This window comes from Cervus elaphus, chromosome 20 (genome assembly GCF_910594005.1).
Source record: "Cervus elaphus chromosome 20, mCerEla1.1, whole genome shotgun sequence".
In the NCBI taxonomy this organism is placed as follows: domain Eukaryota; kingdom Metazoa; phylum Chordata; class Mammalia; order Artiodactyla; family Cervidae; genus Cervus; species Cervus elaphus.
This window is the reverse complement of record NC_057834.1, coordinates 106879395-106906309: the sequence shown is the minus strand read 5'-3', so window position 1 is coordinate 106906309 and position 26915 is coordinate 106879395. Positions and strand designations below refer to the sequence as shown.

At 37.5% G+C, this 26915-nt stretch overlaps 1 protein-coding gene across 1 annotated transcript in view; it reads left to right on the top strand.

The window, feature by feature from the left end:
- Positions 1 to 16880: 16880 nt before the first annotated feature.
- The window catches only part of HOOK1 (hook microtubule tethering protein 1), a 64812-nt gene continuing 54777 nt past the window's right edge, over positions 16881 to 26915 (top strand). The window contains exons 1-2 of the mRNA XM_043877913.1: positions 16881 to 17199; positions 22172 to 22257. Coding sequence (XP_043733848.1) covers positions 17137 to 17199; positions 22172 to 22257 — 149 coding nt within the window. The 5' untranslated portion in view covers positions 16881 to 17136. The remainder of the gene's footprint in view (positions 17200 to 22171; positions 22258 to 26915) is intronic.

The following is a 26915-nucleotide window of genomic DNA, read 5'->3' as shown; positions in this document are numbered from 1 at the left end:
ATCAGGCAGTATTTATCCCCTGTGACTGGATTATTTCACTTAGCATAATGTCCTCCAGGTTTATCTATATTGTCACATATGACAGGATTTCCTTCTTTTTTAAAGTTGAACAATATTCCATTGTGTGTATACATCACATTTTCTTCCATCTGTTGTTGGATATTTAGGTTATTTCTATATCTTGGTTATTGTCAATAATGCAAAGACCTTTGGAATGCATATATCTTGTGGAGATTCTGAATCCAATTTATTTTGATATATGATCCCCTGGTAAGTCTAATTTTAATTTTTTAAAGAAATATACTATTTTCCATACAGGCTCACCCTTTTATATATCTTACGTCTACCAAAAGTGTACAAGAGTTCCAATTTCTCCACCTTCTTACCAACACTCATTACCTTTGAAATATATTTATAATAGCTATCCTAACAGGTGTGAGTGATATCTAATTGTGACTTTGATTTGCATTTCCCTGGTGATTAATAATGCTGAGCATCTTTTCATATACCTATTAACCAGTTGCCTATCTTTGGAGAAATGTTAATTCAAGTTCCTTGCCCATTTTTTAATCTTATTTATTTTTGAGGGGGGGGGCGTTGTTGAGTTGTAGGAGTTCCTTGTGTATTTTGGATACTAATCTCTTATCAGATATATGATTTTAAAATATTTTTCCTTCTTTATATTTATCTTTATATTTAAAATATATTTCCTTCTTTATATTCTTTATATTCCTTCTTTATATTCTTTTCACTCTGTTTCCTTCACTGTGCAGAAGATTTTTAGTGTGATTGCATTTGTATTTTTGCTTTTGTTGCTTGTGCTTTTGGTGTGTTATGCAAGAATCATTGCCAAACCCAATGTCATGAGTGTTTCTTCTGTGTTTTCTTTCTTTTTTTTTCTTCTGTGTTTTCTTTTAGGACTTTTACACTAATTTCTCATTTTATTCCATTGTGGTCAGAAAACATGTTTTGTATGGTTTTGGTCTTTTTAAATGTATTGAAATGTATTTTGTGGCCTAATATATGGTCTTTCCTGGAGAATGTCCCACATGCTCCTGACAAGAAAGTTTATTCTGCTGTTGTTGGGTGTTCTGTTCTATGTATGTCTCTTAGCTCTAGTTGGCTTATAATGTTGTTCAAGTCTTCTGTTTCCTTGCTGATTTCTGTGTAGTTGTTCCATCCATCATTGAAAGTGGGGTATATATGTGTTCTACTATTACTGTTTGACGTTTTGTTAGTTTTTGCTTCATATATTTTGTGGCTTGGTTTATGTGTTTATACTTAATATGTCTTCTTGATAGATTGGTCTTTTTATCACTATGTAATAGCCTTTTATCTTTTATAATAATTTTTCTTAAACTCTATTTTGTCTGATATTAATATAGACAATCCAGCTGTGTTTTGATTAGTGTTTGCATGGAATATTTTTTTCATATCTCTAAATTTTCAACCTGGCTTACCTTTGAATGTAAGGTCAGTCTCTTATAGATAGCATATGATTGGATCATGTTTTTAGAAACCATTCTGCCTTTTTTTTGCCTTTTGATTGAAGTTTTAATTTCATTTTCCTTCAAGTAATTGCAGATAAGGGAGGATTTCTATTTTGCATAGATTCTCTACATGTCTTATATCTTTTCTTGTTCCTCAACTCAATGCCTTCTTTCATGTTCAATATGTAGTTTTTAGTATACCATTTTGATTCCTTTCTCTTTTTCTCTACACATTTTTAAGTTATTTTCTTAGTGGTTGCCCTAGAGATTGCAAGTAGCATTTTGATTCATACAATCTAGTTTGAATTAGTGTCAATTAAGCTTCAGCTATGTAGAAAATGTTTGCTCCTATACAATTTGATCCTCCCTTTATGTTATTGTTACGTTACCTTTTATGCATTGTGTACCCATCAATGTAGACTTATAATAATTATTTTATATGAAAAACAAGGAGTTACAAAGTAAAAATACATTAACATTGACTTTTTTACCTATGTAGTTATCATTATTGCTCACCGTGTTTTTTCTTTTTCCCTTTCCTTTCTCCCTTTTCTCTTCATTTGTTGCATTTTCCTTTGTCTCTTCATTCCTTGTTTCTTACTTCATTTCTAAAACATTGGTTGAAACAAAATAAAGTTGTATTTTATTATTATTTTAAATTGGTACACTAATAATGTCCTTGGTAGTTAATCATTTCCCTTGTCTTTGACACTCATATGGTGTGTTACAAAATTTATTTGCTCTTTTTCATATGTAAGTTCAGCATCCCCAACTAGATGGCCAGCATGGTAAGAGTAGATACTCTGCCTTATAGTTCTCCACATTTTCAGTGTCAAAGGAAATGTTCAGAGATCAAATTGCCAACATCCATTGGATCATAGAAAAAACAATTGAATTCCAGAAAAATATCTACTTAGGCTTCATTGACTATGCTGAAGCCTTTGACTGTGTGCATGACAACAAACTGGAAAATTCTTAAAGAGAGGGGAATACCAGACAGACCATCTCACCTGCCTTCTGAGAAATCTGTATGCAGGTCAAGCAGCAACAGTTAGAACCTGACATGGAACAACGGACTGGTTCCAAACTGGGAAAGGAGTATGTCAAGGCTATATATTGTCATCCTGCTTATCTAACTTATATGCAGAGTACATCATGCAAAATGCCAGACTGGATGAAGCACAAGCTGGAATTAAGACTGCCAGGAGAAACATCAATAACCTCAGAAATGCAGATGACACCACCCTTAGTTCAGAAAGCGAAGAGGAAATGAAGAGCCTCTTGATGAAAGTGGAAGAGCAGAGTGAAAAAGCTGGCTTAAAAATCAACAGTCAAAAAATTAAGATCATGGCATCCAATTCCATCACTTCATGACAAATAGATGGGGAAATAGTGGAAACAGTGACGGACTTTATTTTCTTGAGCTCCAAAATCACTGCAGATGGTGACTGCAGCCATGAAATTCAAAGACGCTTGCTCCTTGGAAGAAAAGTTGTAACAAATCTAGACAGCGTATTATAAAGCAGAAACATTACTTTGCCAACAAAGGTCCATCTAGTGAAAGCTATGGTTTTTCCAGTAGTCATGTATGGATGTGAGAGCTCGACCATAAAAAAAGCTGAGCGCCAACGAATTGATGCTTTTGAACTGTGGTGTTGGAGAGGACTCTTGAGAGCCCCTTGGACAGCAAGGAGATCAAATCAGTCAATCCTAAAGGGAATCAGTTCTGAATAGTCATTAGAAGGAATGATGCTGAAGCTGGAGCTCCAATACTTTGGCCACCTGATGTGAAGAACTGACTCATTTGAAAAGACCCTGATGCTGGGAAAGACTGAAAGCAGGAGAAGGGGACAACTAGGATGAAATGGTTGGATGGCATCACCGACTCAATAGACATAAGTTTGAACAAGATCCAGAAGGTGGTGATGGACAGGCAAGCCTGGTGCTATTGATGGGGTTGCAAAGGGCCGGACACGACTGAGCGACTGAACTGAGCTGAACTGAATAGAAGATACCTAATGCGTGGTTATTGATGTCCTAGATATTCTGCCTCCTTTCTTCAGGCAGGGAAGCTATTATCCCCATTTACAGTGAAGAGAACTGAGAACCAAGAGAATTCGGGAGTTGACCAATGTATTAATAAGAAGGGGAAACAAACATGTTCTTATGGGCTTTGTTCCCAACCTTGTTTTTCAGGTAACTTGCCTCAGTTATCTCTTACAAGCCTTCAACAAGCTTTCTGAGCACTAGACAAACTCTGGCAACAGGCAGAACTTGTAATAAATAATCCAACTGAGAAACATTCAATTTGAGATGCCTATCTGTTCTTTTTGAATCAGCAGTGAAAGCAAATGAAATCGAATTGTTTCCCCACAAACTTCCTGAGCACTGGAAAAATGTTTGAACCTTATTCTCAACTGAAGGACAGTATTTGTGAGGGTGGCTATGCATGCAAGTCACAATGAACAACTTCAAGTGAAACAGGGTAAGCAGCTTGAGCAAGTTTACTATGTTTCAAACCTGAAGTAGGCGAAACTTGTCTTTTTAGCTCATCAACCTCCTTGCTTGCCTTGGGGAACAACTTAGGGTAATAGAAGGCACAGATGAGGCTTTTCCAGCCAAACAAAAAGGATTTCAGTTCTAGACTATCTGCTATACATATTACAACTTTGAAGAAGTTACTTCTTCTTTTGTAAAAATAAGGATTGTTGTAAGGATAAATTTAAATAGTTTACACAAATGTTCCCAGAATAGAAGTAATTGATATTAGCTTTCTTTCCATCCATGAACCTGTTTCACCTCTCCACCACCCTCAACCCCCTCCCTTCACATTGTCCAGTGTCCTCATTCTCTCTGCTTCCAATCTCTTATAAAATATACAAGCTGAAATATATATATATACAAGCTGATAAATACTTTCACCCTGACATGTAAATGACTATTATGTTCCATATTTTAGTTTTTACGGGGATGTATTATTTCAACACAGAACTAAAATCTAATGTTGAAAAAACAAAATTATAATTAAGAAATATAACCCACTTTGGTCACAGAAATTGAGCCCTACTAAATACCATTCCCCATAAAATGGAGCCAGGGTTTCTGTGAGAAATGACTGATGTCAAGATAGGGACAGGAAAGTACAAAGGGAACTTGGAACTTCTTCTGTAGAGAAGTGCATAAAAACAGAAGAGGTATGCAGAAAGGACACAGAAGGCAACTTGAAGGGGCTCCTACTGGCTGAACTTGGGATAGTTTGATGACTAAAAAATAGTGACGAGGATTAATTGTATCATATTGAATAAAAACACATTTATGAGTCCATATTTATACTTTAAAAAGTTAAAAGTGGGTGTGGAGATAAGAGGAAAGGTCTTCTTTAACAAAACAGTGTCAGTTAGCAGATTTAAAGAGAATGATGGAAAAGGAAAAGCACCATTTTGTGACCACCATGGTAATAATCAACTCAGGCAATAACTAATAATGGATGCTAAAAGCACCGGGTGACAAACTTTTGGGGAACCATATATTCACACAGTGTCAAGTTACTAAGTAATTACAATGGAAAAAAAAATCTTTACAATGGAGAAATCTGATGGATACTATCTAAATTATAACATTTAACATCTCCCATAATCAGACAATCCAATGTCATGTTCCTGCCAATGTGACACACTCACTGAGTTCATATATAATCTCTGCTAAAAATGGTTAAACTAAATCTGGTTATGAAGAGATAATCTGACAAATGTTACTAGAAGGGGCCATTCAAAAATGTTGTTGTCATGAAATCACACACATACACATGCACACAGGCTAGGGTACTGACATAGATTAAAGGAGACCAAAGCAACTTGGAGATGCAGGAGACGTGGATTCAGTTCCTGGGTAGGGAAGATCCCTTGGAGGAGGAAATGGCAACCCACTCCTGTATTCTTGTCTAGGAAATCCCCTGGACAGAGGAGCCTCATGGGCTACAGTCTCTAGGGTCAATGAGGATTCCAGAGGGAGAAAAATAGTTAAGGACAATTAGGTAAATTTAAAGAAGGATTGTAGGTTGAAATGGCTTTCCAGGTGGCAGAATCCACCTACCAATGCAGGAGTCTCAGGACTTGTGGGTTCTATTCCTGGATGGGGAAGATCTCCTGGAGGAGGAAATGGCAACCCACATCAGTAGTCTTGCCTGGAAAGTTACATGGACAGAGGAGCCTGGTGGGTTACTGTCAATGGGGTTGCAGAGAGCAATCGAGCACACACGATTGAATAATAATATTGTATTGATGTTAAATTTCCCAAATGTGATAATTATAGGTGGTTATGTAAGTGTATGTGTTAGTTGCTCAGTCGTGTCTGACTCTTTGCCACCCAATGGACTGTAGCCCACCAGGCTCCTCTGTCCATGGGGTTTTCCAGGCAAGAATACTGGAGTGGGTTGCCATTTCCTTCTCCAGGGGACCTTCCTGACCCAGAGATCAAACCTTAGTCTCCCACAATACTGGCAGATTCTTTACCATCTGAGCTACCAGGGAAGCCAGCCAGATTATGTAAGAGAGCATTCTTATTCTTTGATGATTTAAGGGGAAAGAGTAATTATTTTGGTTACTATTGAAATATACATACAGAGAGAATGAATATGATGACTACAATCAATAAAAACAATTTGAACATAAAAAATACACCCCCAATAGTAGACCAGTTATTCAGTCCAAATAGCCAACTTAATTATTGCTGAGAAAAATCATGTGATGTTTATAAGAAAAATCATATTTGAAACAATAAGTCAGACTCATCTTCAGATAAAAAATGTCAAAAGTTTGATCCATTCAAGATCTCTCAGTCATGTGTATAGTCACTAGCCTCAGTCAGCAGATTTTCTGTTTGCAGACCACATGATCCTCTACATAGAAAACCCTAAAGACTCCACCAGAAAATTACTAGAGCTAATCAATGAATATAGTAAAGTTGCAGGATATAAAATTAACACACAGAAATCCCTTGCATTCCTATACACTAACAATGAGAAAACAGGAAGAGAAATTAAGGAAAAAATACCATTCACCATTGCAACAAAAAGAATATAATACTTAGGAGTATATATACCTAAAGAAACGAAAGACCTATATGTAGAAAACTATAAAACACTGATGAAAGAAATCAAAGAAGACACAAATAGATGGAGAAATATACCGTGTTCATGGACTGGAAGAATAAATACTGTGAAAATGAGTATACTAGGCAAAGCCATCTATAGATTCAATGCAATCCCTATCAAGCTACCAACAGTATTTTTCACAGAACTAGAACAAATAATTTCACAATTTGTATGGAAATACAAAAAACCTTGAATAGCCAATCTTGAGAAAAAAGAATGGAACTGGAGGAATCAACCTGCCTGACTTCAGGTTCTACTACAAAGCCACAGTCATCAAGACAGTATGGTACTGGCACAAAGACAGAAATATAGATCAATGGAACAGACTAGAAAGCCCAGAGATAAATCCGCATACCTATGGACACCTTATCTTTGACAAAGGAGGCAAGGATATACAATGGAAAAAAGACAACCTCTTTAACAAGTGGTGCTGGGAAAACTGGTCAACCACTTGTAAAAGAATGAAACTAGAACACTTTCTAACACCATACACAAAAATAAACTCAAAATGGATTAAAGATCTAAATGTAAGACCAGAAACTATAAAACTCCTAGAGGAGAACATAGGCAAAACACTCTCCGACATAAATCACAGCAAGATCCTCTATGACCCACCTCCCAGAATATTGGAAAGAAAAGCAAAAATAAACAAATGGGACTTAATGAAACTTAAAAGCTTTTGCACAACAAAGGAAACTATAAGCAAGGTGAAAAGTCAGCCTTCAGAATGGGAGAAAATAACAGCAAACAAAGCAACAGACAAAGGATTAATCTCAAAAATATACAAGCAACTCCTGCAGCTCAATTCCAGAAAAATAAATGACCCAATCAAAAAGTGGGCCAAAGAACTAAACAGACATTTCTTCAAAGAAGACATACAGATGGCTAACAAACACATGAAAAGATGCTCAACATCACTCATTATCAGAGAAATGCAAATCAAACCACAATGAGGTACCACTACATGCCAGTCAGAATGGCTGCTATCCAAAAGTCTACAAGCAATAAATGCTGGAGAGGGTGTGGAGAAAAGGGAACCCTCTTACACTGTTGGTGGGAATGCAAACTAGTACAGCCGCTATGGAGAACAGTGTGGAGATTTCTTAAAAAACTGGAAATAGAACTGTCATATGACCTAGCAATCCCACTCCTGGGCATACACACTGAGGAAACCAGATCTGAAAGAGACATGTGCAGCCCAGTGTTCATCACAGCACTGTTTATAATTGCCAGGACAGGGAAGCAACGTAGATGCCCGTCAGCAGGCGAATGGACAAGGAAGCTATGGTACATATACACCATGGAATATTACTCAGCCATTAAAAAGAATTCATTTGAATCAGTTCTAATGAGATGGATGAAACTGGAGCCCCTTATACAGAGTGAAGTAAGCCAGAAAGATAAAGACCAATACAATATACTAACGCATATATATGGAATTTAGAAAGATGGTAACGATGACCCTATATGCAAAACAGAAAGAGAGACACAGATGTACAGAACAGACTTTTGGACTCTGTGAGAGAAGGCGAGGGTGGGATGATCTGAGAAAATAGCATTGAAACAAGTATACTATCAAGGATGAAACGGATCACCAGCCCAGGTTGGATGCATGAGACAAGTGCTCAGGGCTGGGGCACTGGGAAGACCCAGAGGGATGGGATAGAGAGGGAGGCAGGAGGGGGGATCGGAATGGGGAACACATGTAAATCCACGGCTGATTCATGTCAATGTATGGCAAAAACCACTACAATATTGTAAAGTAATTAGCCTCCAACTAATAAAAATAAATGAAAAAAAATTTTTTTAAAAAGACAACAATTAATTTCACTCATCTGGATATGAAAACTTCACTTGCTTCACAGTGTTTAACTAAAAGAAACTTGACTGCCTGAAGTCATATTTCAGTAGCAAGGAACAATACAAAAACAATAATGACTGAAGAATTGTATGTGCTATATTTCATTCTGTAATGGTTATCTTAAAAAAAAAAAATCAGTTCTTTCCACAAACCACACACAAACACCAAAGAACAAAAGGAAATTTTTGGAGATGGTGGCTAGGTTTAGAACCTTGATTGTGGTGATGGCATGATGGGTATACGCAGATATTCAAACTGATCAATATGCATATGTTAAATGTGTGTAAATGTTTGTATATCAACTATACTATAATAAAGCTTAAAAAACAGTGTTGATATCCCCTAGTAGATGTCTCCTCTTCACATTTGGAAACACATTTTCTGAAGTATGCAGCTTATTCATGATCACTTCCTTTGTCTGTAAAATAAAGACTAAAAGTGTTACCTACCTTGTCAGTTTGTTAAAGATATTAATAAATGAATTGGCAAAGATGAAGCACTTTGAATAGTGCTTAGCACCTAATAACTATGCCATAAATTTTAGCTGCTATTACTATTGCTGCTGTTGTAGGTCTTTATAGCCTCAGGACTAGATATCTTCTTGGTTACCAATCATGTTCATACTAAACACTATTCAAGTACTTTAATGAAATGTGCAGCTTCTCTCTTTACTGTAAAAGAATAAGCCCTGATCAGTTTTTAAATTTATGTTTGTTTTGTTTTATTTTTAGGCTATCTGGAAAATATTTCCAAGTCACATAAAAGAGTATTTATTTATTTGGTTAAATCATTTCAAAAATTTTATTAACATTAATTGGACTTCTAGGTATTTCCTATACTTGCTCATATTAACAAAGCCATCACACGTCTTTTCTGGCCTTTCTGTCTTTATTTTTACAGCCTGATTTGTTATTGGTCTTGATTAGATAGCCCACCTTCTTCTTTTGTCCTTAATTTCCTGATAAATTTTTTCCTTCTAGCATTTTGGTATCTTAAGTCACAGTATTTAACACATGGAGAGTGAACAGGTATACCTCCTCAGGCAAAAATCACTTTCCTTATTCTCAATTGATATACATGTTGGCGGTTTCAGAGTACCATGTTTAGCCATAATGGTTTCAAATATAGATTTTTCAAGCTATAAAAAGATATAAGCAGTATTTCTAGCACAGTGATCCCTGTCATCCTTAGAAACCATACTTTTATTATTTCTGTGAACCTTGTCTCGTGAATGTGATTTTATTCACTTTCCATTTATATGGTGTAAACTAAATAACTTCTTATTTTTAAAATATTAATCTTCAATATCCTTGAAGACAATAGGAGGTAACTTGGATAGTTATACTGTAAAGTTAGATTTTGCTTGCTTTTTAGAGACAAACATCTGTGGATTAAGTGATTAGCCACTATGTGTCAGTGTTTAGATTTTATTTTAAAAATCTGCTTAAATGGATTAGAAGGATTTTTGTATAGAAGAAACAGGTCACCAACAGAATGAGGAGTGGGGATCAGCTCTTCTAACAGAGTGTAAAATGATGACATATCTTGTGATTCGCTTAGGGAAGCTGAGCCGGAAAGCAGACGATTTGTATGTTTAAGTTGGTTGGTTAAGTTTGGTTTGGTTTAAACCAAAATGCTTTAGGTTGGTTACATTATTATCAATACATTTTACTAAATATTTATTTTTGTTACCTGTTGCTTTTAGGTTTTTGAAACATGGTTTTTGAAATATATACCTTGCTATTAAATTTTTTTCTCATCTTAGTTCCTTGTGTGTGTTAGTTGCTCAATCATGTCCAAATCTTTGTGGCCCTATGAACTGTAGCCTGCTAGACTTTTCTGTCTATGGAATTCTCCAGGCAAGAATACTGAAGTGGGTTGTCATTTCCTCCTCCAGAGAATCTTCGCAGCCCAGGGACTGAACCCAAGTCTCCTGCATTAAAAGCAGATTCTTTACCACTGTGCCACCTTAGGGCAAGATAAAATAATCAGGTTTAGCTGTATTTGCCTTAGCTTTGGAGTGTGTTTAAATATGCTTAGTAAATGAAATGGTGATATTCATTTTCACTCAATAAATGACAAATTGATCATTCTTTCTCATCAGTTTAAAATACAATTGATAATATCATCCTACATTGTGATTTATCTTTTGTAACTTTTATTTCCCCAGGCACCCCAATTTTAAATTCTCCAAGGCAGTATTTGTTTAGTTATTTGACGCCAAGTCTTTACATGAAATTATAACTGTTTCTATACTTTCTTTCCATTTTGGTGCCTTCTCAGTGCAAGAACTAAGGATGCCAGCATTCTTCCTCTGTGACCATTTTAATTTTGTGGTTATGATACTATTGCTCCAGTTGGGGTTACTTGTCCAGGCTTTTCTGAACCAGGCTTTACCATTCTGAGTAATGGCACCCCCACCTCCATTGACATGACTGTAGGCATGACTGCTATTCAGAGGATTCTGTGATGTGATGCCCAGATCCCAACATGGGGGAGTGCTGTTCACAGACAGCCATCAGCCATTGTGAACTGCCTGGGCTGCCATGCCACCTTTCCAGGATAGCCCATACCCAAGGACTATGGAGGCATAAGGATTAAACCCCTTTCATTCAAACTCAGAAAACTCAGAAGCATCATCCCAGCTTCAGAGCTCCCCAGGGGTTGGTTGGGACTATCAATAGGACTCCATCTCAGCCTTCTTTCTCCCTCTACTCATTTCTGCCTCCTTTCCTTCCCTTCCACGGCTGTTATTCCCAAGAGCACTTCTTTTTTATTTTAAAGTAATTAAATTATTTAATTTATGTATTGCCTGTGCTGGGTAATATTGCGGCTCATGGGCTCTTTGTTGCTGTGCGTGGACTTTCTCCAGTTGCGGAGAGCAGAGGCTATTCTCTAGTTGCGGTGCATGGGTTTCTCATTGCGGTCGCTTCTCTTGGTCCAGAGTGCCTGCTTTAGAACACACAGACTTAGTAGTTATAGTGTATGGATTTAGTTGCCCCAAGCCATGTGGGATCTTAATTCCTGGACTAGGGATCAAACCCCTGTGCCCTGCAGGCAGATTCTTATCCAATGGACTACCTTCAAGAGCACTTAGGAAATCTCCTGAATGCTAATCTTCATCTCAGAGTCACTTCTTGCAATTTTTTTCTTATAATATAAATTTAAAATCTTTTGTATTGTATCTGTATATTCATCAGTGACTGAGATGCCTTCACTCTTGATCTGAACTTGAACGTGAACTTCATTAAAATCTTAGAATAATCTCTTTTGGGGTAGCACAACAGGTTAGTAATCATATTGATTTTAAGTACTGAAATAAAATGCACTTAAAAGTTTTATTAAGTGATATAAATTCTCTTAAGTCTATAAAAAGCCCCAGAAGCAATATTTTCAGTATCATGTAAGTCTCTCATTATTTTCGTAACAGGAGTCAGTTCCTGGCCAAGGTGAAGTATTCCCTTTTATACCCAGTGGGAAGTAGTCCTCATCCCTGACCCATTTTCTCTGGTTTCTTTCTCAATAGTCACCAGGTCTGAAAATACCTGTGGGGATGACTCCCACTGAGTGCTCAAGTCAATTCTGTCCAAGATTGTCTCATCAAAAAGCTAAAGCTCACCTGTGGTTAGTATATGGGGTTGGTCTTGCGGTCTTGCTTCCCTAATGCCAGTACAGTATTTTATAGAGCTAGGCACTTGCACCAACTCTGATCACAGGCCTAAGAACTAGATGCTGTTTTAAAATGTAAATTTTCATCATCATTTCTCTTACCTGGGAGTCTACCTAGGGCTTGTAAACCCCCTTTCCCAGGGGTGGACACTCTTATTCCAAAGTATCTCCCAGATTCTACAAATTGTCACAATCTAGAAATGTCTCCTGTTGTATTCAGCTGATTATAGATCTAGATACTGATTGGATGTAGGATCTTGTGTGTAGGGGCCCAATAGTTTGCTTTAGGAATGAATGCTTTGCTGGGGAGGTCCATTGGGATGTTTGCTGCTGATATGGTCACTCTGCTAGAATGACTGTTCTTTCTGAATGTCTAGATCTGTGCCTGTCCAGGCCAGGATTTTCTTCTAGCTGGTGTCCACCCTTGGCCATTCAGTGTATCTACATATCAGCAGGGAAAATCTTAGACTTCTCCATTTTTTCACTCCATAACTTTATGGTCAAGGCACAGATATACTCTATCAGTAGAGCTGTCTACAGTTCTTTTTAAGGTAGCTAGTTAGGGCTTTTCTCCTTTTATCACATATCCATCCAATTAAGAGGCCAATTCAGAGCTTAAAAATTTCATCCTGATCTCATCTTTCTCTTTTAGAATTTTTGGTTTTATTTTTAAAAGGTAATATTAGTTCATTTTGGTAAGAGAGGAAAATTTAAAAATTAATAATCACTGTGAATAACCTCTACCAAAATTTTAATGTATCTTTTTTCAGTTTTTTTAATGAGTGCAAACACACACACACACACCTTAAGACATACATGCAGTGTAAATAGTAATTATACTAAAATAGATTTAGCAATTATCATGAGCTAGGAGTTCTTTTAGGCATTTTATATGCATTTGGTATTCACAGCAACCATGAGTTTACGTGGAGGGAACTGCTGTTTTTGTTTTTGTCTGCAGGCATCCATATCCCCTACTCTATCCACATGGGGCAACCATTGCATGATTTCAGCTTGGGTTTACAGTCCTGGTAGGGCAGCCATTCTAGGCACTTTATCTTCTTCTGGCAAAGGATTGGATAAATATGTCATGATAGACCCACTAGATGCTCTTTCTCCAACTTGAATCTTGAATAAAATGACTCAAAAAGACTTGAAACCATTTTTATTATATTCATCTGGGTGGCACTCTCCTGAAAAGACTTGTTATAACTTTTGCAACCTAGATCTGATAAGCTGCTCTGAGACCTGCCCTTTCCCATGTGGAGTTCTTCAGATTTTTTCTCTGAATCCATGAGATTTTGTACCCTTGAAATAACATTTTAATAGTTACCAGGTTAAATTTCACCCACTTAACACCAAAAAATCCCTAATCAATGTATAAATGTACAGAATCATATAAGTATTATTTGAGTTTACAAAGATTGAAATTGGGGATTACTGAAATTAAGTGACTTGCCCAAGAGCATCCAGGCAGTAAGTCACATCAGGTATCTAGAACACTAAAGTTTGAACTTAATTTTTTAAAAAAATTTTATTGGCATATAGTTGATTTATAGTGTTCTGTTAGTTTCAGTATACAGCCAAGTGAATCAGTTACACATATATATATATATCCACTCTTTTAGAGTCTTTTCCCATATAACCTTTACAAAATACTGAGTAGCATTCCCTATGCTATACAGCAGGTTATTATTAGTTATCTGTTTTACATATAGTAGTGAGTTTATGTCAATCTCAATCTCCCAATTTATTGCCCACCCCTTATTCCCTGGTAACCATAAATTTGTTTCCTACATGTGACTGTACTTCTGTTTTAGAAATAAGTTCATTTGTATCCTATTGTTTTTAGGTTTCACATATAAGTGATACCATATGATGTTTATCTTTCTGTGTCTAACTTACTTCATTGAGTATGACAATCTCTAGGTCCATCCATGTTGCTGAAAATAGCATTATTTCATGCTTTTTATGGCTGAGTAATATTCCATTGTATGTATGTACCACATCTTTTTTATCCATTCTTCTGTTGATGGACATTAGGTTGCTTCCGTGTCCTGGCTATTGCAAACAGTGCTGCAATGAACATTAGGGTCCATGAAGCTTTTCAGTTTATGGTTTTCTCCCAGTATATGCCCAGGAGTGGGATTGCTAGATCATAGGCATAATTATAATCAACTTTCTTTTCAATCTCTCTCTGTTCAAACACTTAGGAGTGGTGTGTGTGTGTGTGTTTGCATTCATATATGTATTCTTTCACGGTTGAGATCTAACCATATTCAAAATTTTAATTATTTTCAGTTCTTTAGTTTGTCTAATGATAAAAGTCACTGTAGAAAATTTCAAAATTATTGTCAAGTACAAAGAGGTAAAACTTACCAATTATTCCAAAACCTGGATATTACATTACTATTCATCTCTCTCTCTCAAGAGAGCCACACTGTATGTACAGATTTATATCATCACTTTTTAATTTTAATATTATTTTGTAAGCATTTTCCTGAGCAATTAAACTTCTTTCAAAATATTTTAAGAGCTACTATATATTTTATTGTATGGATATATCATAATGTACTTAATCATTCCTCTTTCAGATATTTAATGGCTGTTTCTTTTTTCTGCTTTGATAAATAGCACTGCAATCAACAACTTTGTTGGCATCTGATTATTTTCTTAGAATAGATTCTGGAAGTAAAATTGACTTAAAGGCTTGAATATTTTAAAGATTCTTGATAGCCTCAAAAACTTTTCAGAAGATTGTACCAAGTTATAATTCCACTGCTAGTGCTTAAAAGTTAGTTTTACCCAATTCTCCAAATATGGGTGCTGATTTTTAGAAATGAATGCCAACAGTTGGAAAATAACAGCCTATATTGTTTTAGGCATTTCTTTTAACATCTTTTTTTTTCCCTGGCCCAATGTATTGCAAAATAATCTTACAATTAAAAACACACAATTTTTCTAAAATGCTTGTTCTAGTTGTATATGAAAGTGCACTTTTTTCAACATTATTTTGTATTGTTTTATTTCAATGATTAATGTTTTACACTTTTATAACTTTTCAAATTTGAAATATTTCTTTAAATTCACAATCATGTCCTTCACATATTAATATTTTCCTATTGAATCTAGTATCATGAAGAGAACTGGGCATCTATTCTCTGACTGTATAGATCCCAGAAAGATAACTCAATTGCCTCTCAGTTGCCCCTTCTTAAATATTTCCAGTAGTCACTAATGTGGCTCTTAGTGACATGTTCTCAATACACTTCTAAGCATATATATGATTGCAGTAACTCATATTTGCAAAAGAGTTTTTCATTCATAAAAATCTTCCACATCCATTATCATTTTTGCCCTTATGAGGTACCCAGGGGAGGTTAGTGTCATTCTCATCATTTTAGGAAGGTGGAGGTTAGGTTCCACACAAGAAAGCTGTTAACATTGCCAGTGAAGAGTAAAGTCAAGACCCAGACCAGGTCTTCAATTCCTAGATCTTTTACTTTTCATTAAATCATATTACTAGTGTTGCTAGTGTACAGAAGTATAAAATGACTCCACACAGTGTAAGAAAGTCCTGTAATAATGTTAAGGGACTCAATAGCAAATGCATGTGCTCTATTTTTAGAATGAGACTGATTTAAATTGGGGGGGCTTTTAATTGCAGTGATCAGTTTTAAACATTCAATGTCGAAACATAAAGATGCAATAATATAAATGAGCCAGCTGCATTTTTACACAGAGCATGAACTGAGGAGTTTATGAATGAGTGATGAAAATCAAGCGAGAGTTAATATTCCAGCCCAGTTCAATAGCCTAAGTTATGTATCAGTCAGTGCCTCAGTTTCCAATTTTACACCTCCCCCTCCCCCATGAACATTTTGAGAAAAGACAAGTTTTCAACCGCTCTAGAAACATAAGAAGCATTGTACACTGATATCTTTCATATTTTTTTGAAAACGAAAAGATCATTTTTCGTTTTCCTACCTGAAAATGGCCTTCCCTTTTGCCTCATTTAAAATAAAATTGTCCATGGTTTTGTGATCTTGTGAGAGCTTATTTGATTTAAACGGCTTTATAGTATTTTACCCCATAGGAAAAATTTTCTTTGCCATATCTGCAAACTAAAATATCCTTTTCTAACGAGCGCCTAGAACATTAGCTCTCCCTCTCTGGATGGTTTTTATTCACTGGTAGGATCTATCTCTGAAGACGCTGTGGAAGCAGGCTGTCGGTCTTCACAGGTGTAGCCAGGAGCTGCCCCATTCGCATGGAGGCGGGAAGATGCCTGGAGTTTCTCCTACACATTCCTAGGCCCCCGTGGCCACTTCTGCCCTTGGTGCTACGCGATCGTCGACCTCACTAACGCCCCATCGCGCACGCGCACTCACTGCCCCCCGCCCTAACTGCACCTGCCAGGTCATAAACCCCTTCCCACCCGCTCTAGCTCTCACTAGAAGGCTCAGTCTTGTCTCACGTTGATTGGTCGAAATCCAAGAGGGTGCGTCCAATCAGCAATCCCTCCTGCTCAACCAATTCCCGCTCTTCCCGCCCCCTCCCCGCCCCACCCGTCCCTCTCAGCCACCTATCTTCTTTGTGACTGGTGCGCGCCCAGGTCACTCAGTGCGGCAGGCAGAGGTGTGCCGGAGTAGGAAGGAGGGGCGGGAGGAGGGCGGGGAGGGGAGGGGAGGGGAGGGGAGGGGGCGGGGCTCAGGTGCCGTGCGGCTGGGTCCGGGCCAGAAGCGGGAGGGGGCGAACTGCGGAGCGGGGCGGGGGCAGCGGCGAGGAGGGCGTTACGCCGGCGACGTCGGCCGCGCGAGGCTTCGCGCGTGAGCGGAGAGGGCACTGGGCCTGGCTACCGAGCTTTCCTGGCGGGCGAGCAGGTCCTCGACGCCGGCTCCTGGGGGAGCGCGGGGAGGAGGGAGGTGTCGGCGTCAGCGGTGTAGTCGACGGCGGTCCTGGCCATGGAAGAGACGCAGCCGCTTCCGCAGTCCGAGCTGCCGCTGTGCGACAGCCTCATCATCTGGGTGAGTGCGAGGGGGCGAGGGGGGCCGAGGGGCCGCGGCGAGTTCCTGGGGCAGGGGGGTGCCTGGTTCTCTCAGGTGAGCCAGCGGCGGAGCGAGGGTCACCTGCGCCCCGGACTCCGCGCATTGCCCTCCGCGTCTCCGGTCGCCCTTGACCTCGAGAGTGCCACCTGCGGGTCGCGGGGCAGGTGTGCGTAGGTGAGTGAGTGTGTGTACGTGTGTGTCTGTCTTCGAGAGGGGGTGGGGGGAGGGTAAAAGGAGCTGCGGGTGGGGGTGGGGGAGCGGGAAGGAGGACACTCGTCTTACCGCCCTGCTCCTGCTCCTGACAGCTGTGGCGGGAGCCCAGCGCCCATCCGTTTACTCCCCGCTGGGCCGTTTGCTCCCCCCTGCTCTACGCCCAGGCCCTAGACTTTCTGGACCACCGACACCCTTGCCTTCCGTCTGCAGAACAGCTTTCTCATAGAGACCTTTATGCTACTTTTGAGTGAAGACCCCCCTCTGAAACCTCTCTCCCACTGCAACAACCTAGCTCTAATTTGGACGCAGGTGGCAAAGAAGTGGTTTTAGTTCATGCGTCAGGGCTTCTCCCGGACCCCAGGACATCCGTTTTTGTAGAAGCCTTTTAGAAGAGATGTTTCCACGTACATATATACTGCGTGGATCAGAAGATATATTGGGAGTGGGGCGCTCGTATTCTCTCTTTCTCACTGGTTCCCCTCCTCTTCCAATGGACAAGCATTTTCTTTAAAGAAAAAAAAAAAAAACTTGGCATTTTCGTTTGCACTTTATCCGCACTTGGCAGTCCTATTAATTTATGTTGCGTTTGGACAGACAGGATCTGTCCTCAGTATTGCGATCAACAGAAGTGTCTCACCTTTTGGAAGTGCTTAGCGATCGGAGAGAGCTGACATTCGGGTGTGGCTTCTAATCCATATTGGGCAAGTTTGACGCTCCATGGTCCACAAGGTGCAGTCAGTGATGCTCACCCCTAAAGCAGTTGTCTAGTTTTGTGTCGCGTAGTGTGTGTAGAATGGAATGTAAACAGACTAGATTAGGAGGCAGTAATTGATGAGTTTCTCTAGCTCTCAATGCATGTAATTCAAAAGAATGAGAAATCAGGGAACGTTTCTGGCAGTATGTGAAGTCTCTTGTAAATAACCACAATGTAAAGCTACCTTTACACTTTGGAGGTAAATAGTTTTTGCTCCAAGTAAAATGCAAGCATCTGGAGTTTCTGAGTTAAAAGCAATTAGCTGACCATTCACCCGCATTTTCACTTAAACTTAGTATGGGATTTAGATGCCATATTTAAGGTTGTCATGAAACAAGGCAGTTACTTCTAATGGTGTGGGTTAGTAAATGACTAATTAAAGGGTGTTTCCTAATCTGTTGCATTGTTGCTCTAAACATCTGACTTATATAGTAAACTTAGTCTTTATGATGTCATTGACTTATATGAGGGTTGGTGGTGAAGTATAAGATTTTCATGAATTTTATTTAAAATATTTTGTGACTATATCCATTCTTTTAATCAGTATTAATAGTGAAGTTCCTACTTTGTATAAGACACTGAGGAAGAAGGATATCAAGAATAATCAAAGAATCTTCCCTTGTAATTGGTGTGGTAGGTAGATCTGTATTTTTTATAATGGAAGGCAAAATTCCTTAAAAACAGTCAAATTTTTATTTTTTTTCGGCCATGCCATTCAGCATATAGGATCTTTGTTCCCCCACCAGGGATGGGATTGAACCCATGCCCCCTGCATTGGGAGTGCAGAGTGTTAACCACTAGACCTCCAGGGAAGTCCCATGTGAAAAAATTATTTAAAACATAAGGAATGATAATAGATTACAGAGTATAATCGGTTGTTTGCTTCTCCAGTTCTCTCTCAGGCTGCTGAAACACTATGGAGAAAATGGAATTAATGTGCAGACTGTTGCCTCTCAAATGCTGCTGTAGCTAAATCCTCCTGTTTCCATACCCAGCCCAGCTTTATTATTAAGATTAACCATACAGTTCCTCTCATGTTGCTCTTTGCAAACCTTAATCAGTATCCTGTTTGAGCCCCAACCCTTCTCCCCATCAGGAAAGTGACCTCCTTCTTATCTTTGGCTCTGGCTCTAGATCCACACTTTCCACCTTGTCTAAAACTTTGCTCTGTCATTTATCCCCTCTAGTATCTATTTTTTCCTTTCCGTTAGCTCCTTCCTCACTACATGTAAACTTACTCAAATCTTCCCTCTCCTAAAGAGGAAAAACAGAAAACCATCACTCTCTATTGAACCACACTGTATCCCCCCACTTTCCTTCAGTCATATTTCTTTCATTTTTAAATACTCATCCTTTATACTTTTTGAACTTTTATTTACATCTCAGCCCACTGCACTTGAGTTCTTTTCTCTAAGGCCTTCTCATACTGGGTTTGGCAAACTGGAAACTTATATTATCCTTATGTTAATTGGTGGTTCCTTTGTGAAATTATCTTCTGCCTTAGTTTCGTGGGTTCTTGCCTCTAGGCTTTTCTTTACTTCTTTGGATGATTCTCAGAGACCTTTGCTGGTTGTCTGCCATGTCACTGTAAGTGTTCGCTTGCCTCCCCGATTTTCTACAAGCTACCCTCATGCCTTGCTTCTCTGTGCTCCCATGCTGCGTTGACTTTCTTTAGGAAGATAAGCATTTGTGTGGAGTTTTTTGGTTTTTTTTGTTTATTTGTTTGTTTTTATTTGTAAATGCATCACAGCTTTTTAACTTCTCTTTCCTCTACTTTGAAATATCCTTCTTCTAGTTCTTTCAGTGGCTGATTGACTTCTTACCTTTCATTTCTTGGGTCTGGTGTCATCTTTCAGAGACACGCTGTGACCGTGAGTACCCTACTCATATCCCGTTGTAACCTGTTAACCCCTTTTTGTTGTGTCTGTAAACACTTAACATTTTCTGAAGTCATCTTGTTTGCACTTTGGGGACAGAGCCCTTGCCTGACCTGTTTTCGGTTCTGTCCCCAGGAACAAAAACTGACTAGGATCTCTAGTACAACATTGAATCAAGGTGATTATAGTAAATATCCTAGTCTTGGTCCTGATCTCGAAGACTAATATTTCACCACTAAGTACCTGGGATACATTTTTAACTGTTTCATAGAGGATTGATGTATTACGGTAACTCATTACAGTTACATTACGGTAACTCATCTCGGCATCCCAGGTTATCACAAAGACCATTTCCGGAGCCTTCTCACTGACACAGGCATAACGCTGTTCTTTCATTCTCTTGTCACTCTTACTGCTATCCACAACATACTAAGGATGTCTCTCCCTTGTTACTCTTCAGTGATTCTTCATCATCCAGAGCAGTAGTTCTAAACAAATGATGTGACTAACAATCACTGGGGGATTTTCTGATTTGTCTGGAGATTCTGATACATGTTGTCTTAGACTCCACACTTTGAGAAACCCTGACTCACAGCTGATGTGCAAACAGCTTGAATTTGTACCATGTGCTAGACACAGATCTAAGTACACTGTGTTTGCTAATTTATTTAATTCTCACAACCATCTTGTGAGGTAGAAACTATTCTGCTGTTTCCCCATAATATAGATAATACCCTGAAGGTGAATTCCAAGTTTCTTACCATGGCCCTTCCCTGTGCCCCTTGGTTGTCCTCCTTAGCACTGAAATGCATAGAAATCCAGCAATACTAAACTGTGTGTTACCTAAAAATACCATTTCTTTTCTTGTATTTGTACTCTTGCCATGTTGCTATCTCCTAAAGCTTCCTTCTCCTGGTCCTTTCTATACTCAAGACCATCCGTTGGAATCATCTCTAAGAAGTCTTTCCTAGTACACACCCTAATTAGATTAGCTGGCTGTTACACACTTCAGAACATTACTACTCCCATACTGCTGTCATGGGAGTAGTAGTGGCATCTTTTAGAAATGATTGTGTCTTTTTCTCCTCTCCTTAATTCTCAATTGAAGCTGCTTAAATGTGGAAACCTGGTAATGTTCCCTTGTAATTCCACCTTATACTACAGTGCCCTACGTACAGTAGAAAGCTCAGTAAAGTATCTTTGTGCTTTGAAAGTAACTGTGGCTCGATTTCGTTTCTGTCAATCTTCCTTGTTGTATTAGGATAATAGAGACAGATTTCTAGAACCTCAAAATACAGCAACCACTAAAGGTGTTTTATGGTGGTAGACTAAGGAATTATAATTGAATAATTGAATAGTAAAGGAGATGAACAAGTGTGGGAAAAGGGAATCATAGTATATTTAATTTAAGATCTTTGCAGATTGAGATTGGATTTCTAGAAAATATATAATCCATTTTAGCTCTGTTGTAATTTGCTTTTAAATAATTCCTCTGTCTTGTATTTACCTATTAGAAAGAGCTGCCACCATTTCACTTCTCTTCAAAGTATACATGAATGTTTAACAGAGATTTGGAAAGTTAGTAGTACCTGACACCGAACTAGATAGAAACAACTTGATGTGGTAGGTGGGCCTGGGCTGTTCATGCTCTAAGGATAACTGTTGGGAGCAGGCAGAAGTCTTCCCTAGAGCTCAGTGATAAACTAAGAGTGTTAAACTTGACATTTCTAGCCTTTGTTTTCCTAGCAAGTGGTATGAATTAAATTTTAACTTGCAGATATTAGGTTATTTTAAAGTTCTTTTCCTGATGTTATTCTCCTAAAAATTGACAAAACAGAAAGTATGACTCTCTTAAGAGTTCTACATGTATTTTTCAGAAATTCTGAAGTATTTCATATATGACATAAATATATCTGAATATTTTAGGTATAATATTCAGTGGTTTTATGAAATGTTAAGTGTTTATTCTTATAAAAATACAACACAGTTATAGAAACATTAGTATAGTTTCCTTTGTTTGGCAGAGAGTATTCTCTCTAGTGTTCATTTATGTATATAAATTCAGTGGAGTGAGGAGTTGACATAAACTTGCTTTATGTCATTTTAGCTGCAGACATTCAATACCGCTGCACCCTGTCAGGATGTCAAACAGCTGACTAGTGGAGTTGCCATGGCACAAGTTCTTCATCAAATGTAAGTATTGGTTCAGATTCTTCCTAAAATAATTATACCATAAGGCTGTTGAAACTTGGTCCTTTTTAGTGCTGACAGGCGTATGGTATCAAGGTATTCATGCATCTAGGGGACAAAAAATTTTACCATCTGATTATTTCTTGCTTATTCATAGAGATACATCTTAATTAAATTACCAATCAGGATTCTTATCTATTCAGGAGAGGTTTAATTTTAAACTTGTTTTGGTCATATTCACAAGTTATAGTTACTAGGAGAGAAGCAGGTTAAATGAGTGATGTAATTTCTTACAATGTTTTCTCCAGTTATACTGTTGTCATTTTAAGGTATCAATGCTTAGAGATTATTGTTTTTTAGATAATTGAAGCATGAAATACTGGTTTTAGAAAAAAATATTAAATTTAAAATTTATATTTGAATTAATAATAGTAATTGTATGAATCCACCAGTACTGAAATGTTCTATAAATGAAATTTTAGCTCACAAATGCTAGGGAACCTTACCTAGTAAAGAGATTCTGTTTGGGTTGGGCCCATTTTAAGTAATTATACAATATCAAAAGAGCCTTAATCCATTATTTCACCATTTTTGCCAAACATTATAAGAGGATTAGGGTTATAATATCCGCAGTATGAATTGTACCCTTAATAAGACAAAGAGGGCCAATGCTATAGTCATAATTTATTAATTGTCATATTGATTTTGTATTAGCTGACATTCATGATAATATATCTTCAATGAATCCTATCTCTGCTACATGGCTTTAGATGTCAAAAATTGTTTAATTATTGCCATCATTTTTGTAAAGGTATTTTTTATGATTGACTCTGGAAAATGCTTTAGCAAAAAATGGGTTAGCAGAAATTCTTTACCATTGTTAAAAAAATAACTCAAACAATATCATAATCTTAGTTACTTGGAATCTTTAAAATGATCTAATTTGAATAGACAGATTTTATGGTTAACTCAAGATTAACACTTTAAAAGATAAATTTAGCATGTTAACATTTTTTTTTTGGCAGTCTTTCTGAAGTATGCCTTACTTCCCTGCTTTCTTAAAAATGTTTCTTAATTATTTTATTTTTACCGTGATTGGTTTTAAAGTGATTTAATTTGTCCAAACTAAGAATTGGGCTTCCCAAGTGGTGCTAGTGGTAAAGAACCCACCTGCCAGTGCAGGAGATGTAAGAGACACTGGTTCCATCCCTGGGTCGGAAGATCCCCTGGAGAAGGGAATGGCAACCCACTCCAGTATTCTTGCCTGGAGTATCCCATGGATACAGGAGCCTGGCAGGCTACAGTCCATAGGGTCAGAAAGAATTGGACACAACTGAAGCAACTTAGCTCGCACACAAGAATTGTGAACATGGTCTTGTTGATTTGGTAAATTCATCATTGTTTTAATGTACAGTCTGGCCTTTTCTCATTGTTGTGGATGTTGGTGTAGATATAGCTATCTTGTGGTTGGCATAGATGTAAGGCTGATGAACGTTCACTTACTTCGATATCCAAAAATGTTATTTATATGTACTGAAGCGTCTTTCATAGCTTTACACCACAACATAGTAGATGAGAGCTGTTTTTACCATTATATGATGATATACAAATGGCTCTTTGACCTCCTATATACCAGTACTATACCTGATGTTTAGAGTAGGGTCAGGTCAATTTTAGTTAAACTGTATCCTTTATCACCAACTCATTTTAACATACTGTGTTGGATTCTGTTGTTATTGCTGATTCTGTCTCTCCAGTTTTTCTCTTTTTATTCTCTTTTGTCTCTTACCATCTTCTAATAGCTTTTCTTCAGGAATAATATGAGTGAACCAATCAGAAAGCTTTCTTTCTTCATAAAACAAATGACAGTGACCTAAAATTGGCCCTAAACCTCTTATTTCATTTACTTGTTTTTGCATGTACTTAGATGTGTAAACCTCCTTATCCTATAAGAACCAGTTTAAATTTATTTTTCTTTTGAACTCCCTTCCATTTTTGTAAACTTTTTAGGAGTCTGGTTCCAGACAGTGAAACTCACAACATATGTTTTCCCTTAGTTGGGTCAGTGTATCATATTCCTGCTTTAAAAAAAAAAAAAGAAGCAAATTTTATTTTATTTCTTTGAACACTTCAAAGCACTTTATATATGTTCCAATTTATTTTGTATTTCTTTGATGGCTGTTGTGACTCACATCAAAGTTGTTACTGAAAATGAGATGGGAAAGTTTGCTTTTTTAAGGAAATAGCAAAATCTAGTGAATAATTCTTTCATTAGTTACCTGAGGCAGATACACTTCTAAATAATACAGTCTTAAAAATCAATTCCCAAAGTATATAACTTAGACTTGATGAGTCATGAAATTGTTGCTAGGATTCTACAGTTCTTTTTTTGTTATCTTTAGTCTGAATACATAATGTATATCTCTTTTAAATGCAGGAACTGTTGCTATTTTAAAGACACATGGGAGAAAACCTGTAACTACAACTGTATTCATTTCTTGGGATTTTTGTAACAAAGTGCAACAGATTATGTGGCTTAAAACAACAAAAATATCTTCTTTAGAGTTCAGGAGTTTACAAGTCCTGTATCAAGGTATTGGCTGGACCATGCTCCCTTCAAAACCTCTACGTCAGGATCCTACCTTGATGTTTCTAGTCTTTGGGTCTCCAGGCATCCCTTAGTTTGAGGCATTGTAACTCTAATCTGTGTCTCTGTCTTCACATCACTATCTTCCCTCTGTGTTTCTTCTCCTTTTCGTAGAAGGACACGTCATAATGGATTAGGATCCACTCTAATTTAGTGTGACCTTAAACTTGATTACATCTTAACTTGATTATGTCTGCACACACCCTATTTCCAAATAAGGTTATGTTCATAGGTAGTCAGGGTTAGGCCTTGAACACATCTTTTGGGGGGTTGTAATTCAACTGTAATTAACAGCTATAAATAGTGCATACAACTTTCCTAAATGGAAAGACAGCTTTGTTACATTATGCACCACATAACTTTTCTGTTTTTTTCTGTTGTCTTTGACTAGACATTTTTACAAGAGAGAAAAGAATAATACAGAATGTAGAATATCCAGGGAAACCTTAAGTATCATGTACAAATTATTTGTTTATTCATTTATTCAGAATATATTTGAGCATTTAAAGTAATAAATCATGATAGCAACATATGAGTGTTTATTAAATGTAAGACATTATATACCCTATACATGTGGTAGGTCATTTAATTTTTACTGTTTTGTGAGACAGGCATTATTTTTATCCTCAACTAATAGGTGAGGAAACAGAGGTTTGTAAAGGTGAAATGACTTAAGTAAAGTCAAATAATGAATAAAAATAGCAAAGTCCAGACTTTTGTCACTTTGGCCTGACTCAAGCCAGTACCTGTGGTCAGCTATAATCATTGCAGCCTAGCATCTTGAACCCCTCCTGATAGATTTTTACTTCGAAGTCTTAATAAATGAGAGACCAGATGTGCATGTCAAAGTACTGACAATTTGATATGTTAAATGCACAAGACCTTTTGATTACTTAAGAGGAATGTTGTCAGGGTGTCCACTGAAGCAACAAAACGATGTTGTGTCTAGTAGCAATAGGCATTAATTACTACCTGTATTTAGTTGATAGAATTGTGAAGACAAATACCATGGATGGAGTTAAAAATAATCATATAGTGTTTCTTACTAGGTTTTATTAGAAAACAGTTGGACCACATTTCACTGTCTTGTGTTTCCTTGTTTGGTATCACTTAAGTTTCATTGAAGTTCTGGGAAATACTTGAAAAATGGAGCTAATTGTTGGAGCCAAGTGTCTAGTTAAGGCTTGTAGATGTGGCAATGCAGAAAAAGTAAAAGAAGGATATATATCCTGAAAGTTCTGAAGTTGAATATCAAGTTTAGTAGGGGGAAAGGTTGGCTGCTGTTATAATTGTTTGAGAAAGATGAATTTGTTTATAAGAAAGAAAACAAGAGATAGACTTATGGAAGGGTTAGAAAGTGTTTCTAAGAGTATCATGGACTGAAAGTTTGTGTCCCTTTAAAATCCTGTGTTGAAGTTCTTAACTCCTAGTATAGCTATATTAGAGATAGGGCCTTTCAGGAAGTAATTAAAGTTAAACGAGGTCATAAGAGTAGGGAGACATGATCCAGTAGTATTGAACTCCTTATAAGAGGAGAATTTGGAGGCCTCACTCTCTATAAACATACAAAGATGAGGTCATGTGAACACACTGCATGATGGTAGCACCTAGGATCTCAGAATGAAATCTGCTTTGCTAGCATCCTGATCTGTGACTTCCACCCTCTAGAACTGTGAGGAATAAATTTCTGTTGTTTAAACCATCCAACCTGTGGTATTTTGCTGTAGCAGTCTGAGCAGACTCTTAAGACATAGGGCTAAAGTTGATTGGAGATGGGAAGGAAAACAAGTAGGAATGCAAGACAAAAGGAGGAAATACTGAAAGAGGTTGTCTCTAGATCCATTTTCTAAAGGTAATTATTTATGATGGAACTACAGAATCATGTATGAAGATTTTTTTGGAGTCAGTTAGCAGACTGGTGTAGTATCTCCAAAGAAATAGAATAAGATGTATATATATACAATACACTGCACACACACACACACACACACACACACGCATGAGGGATTAGAGA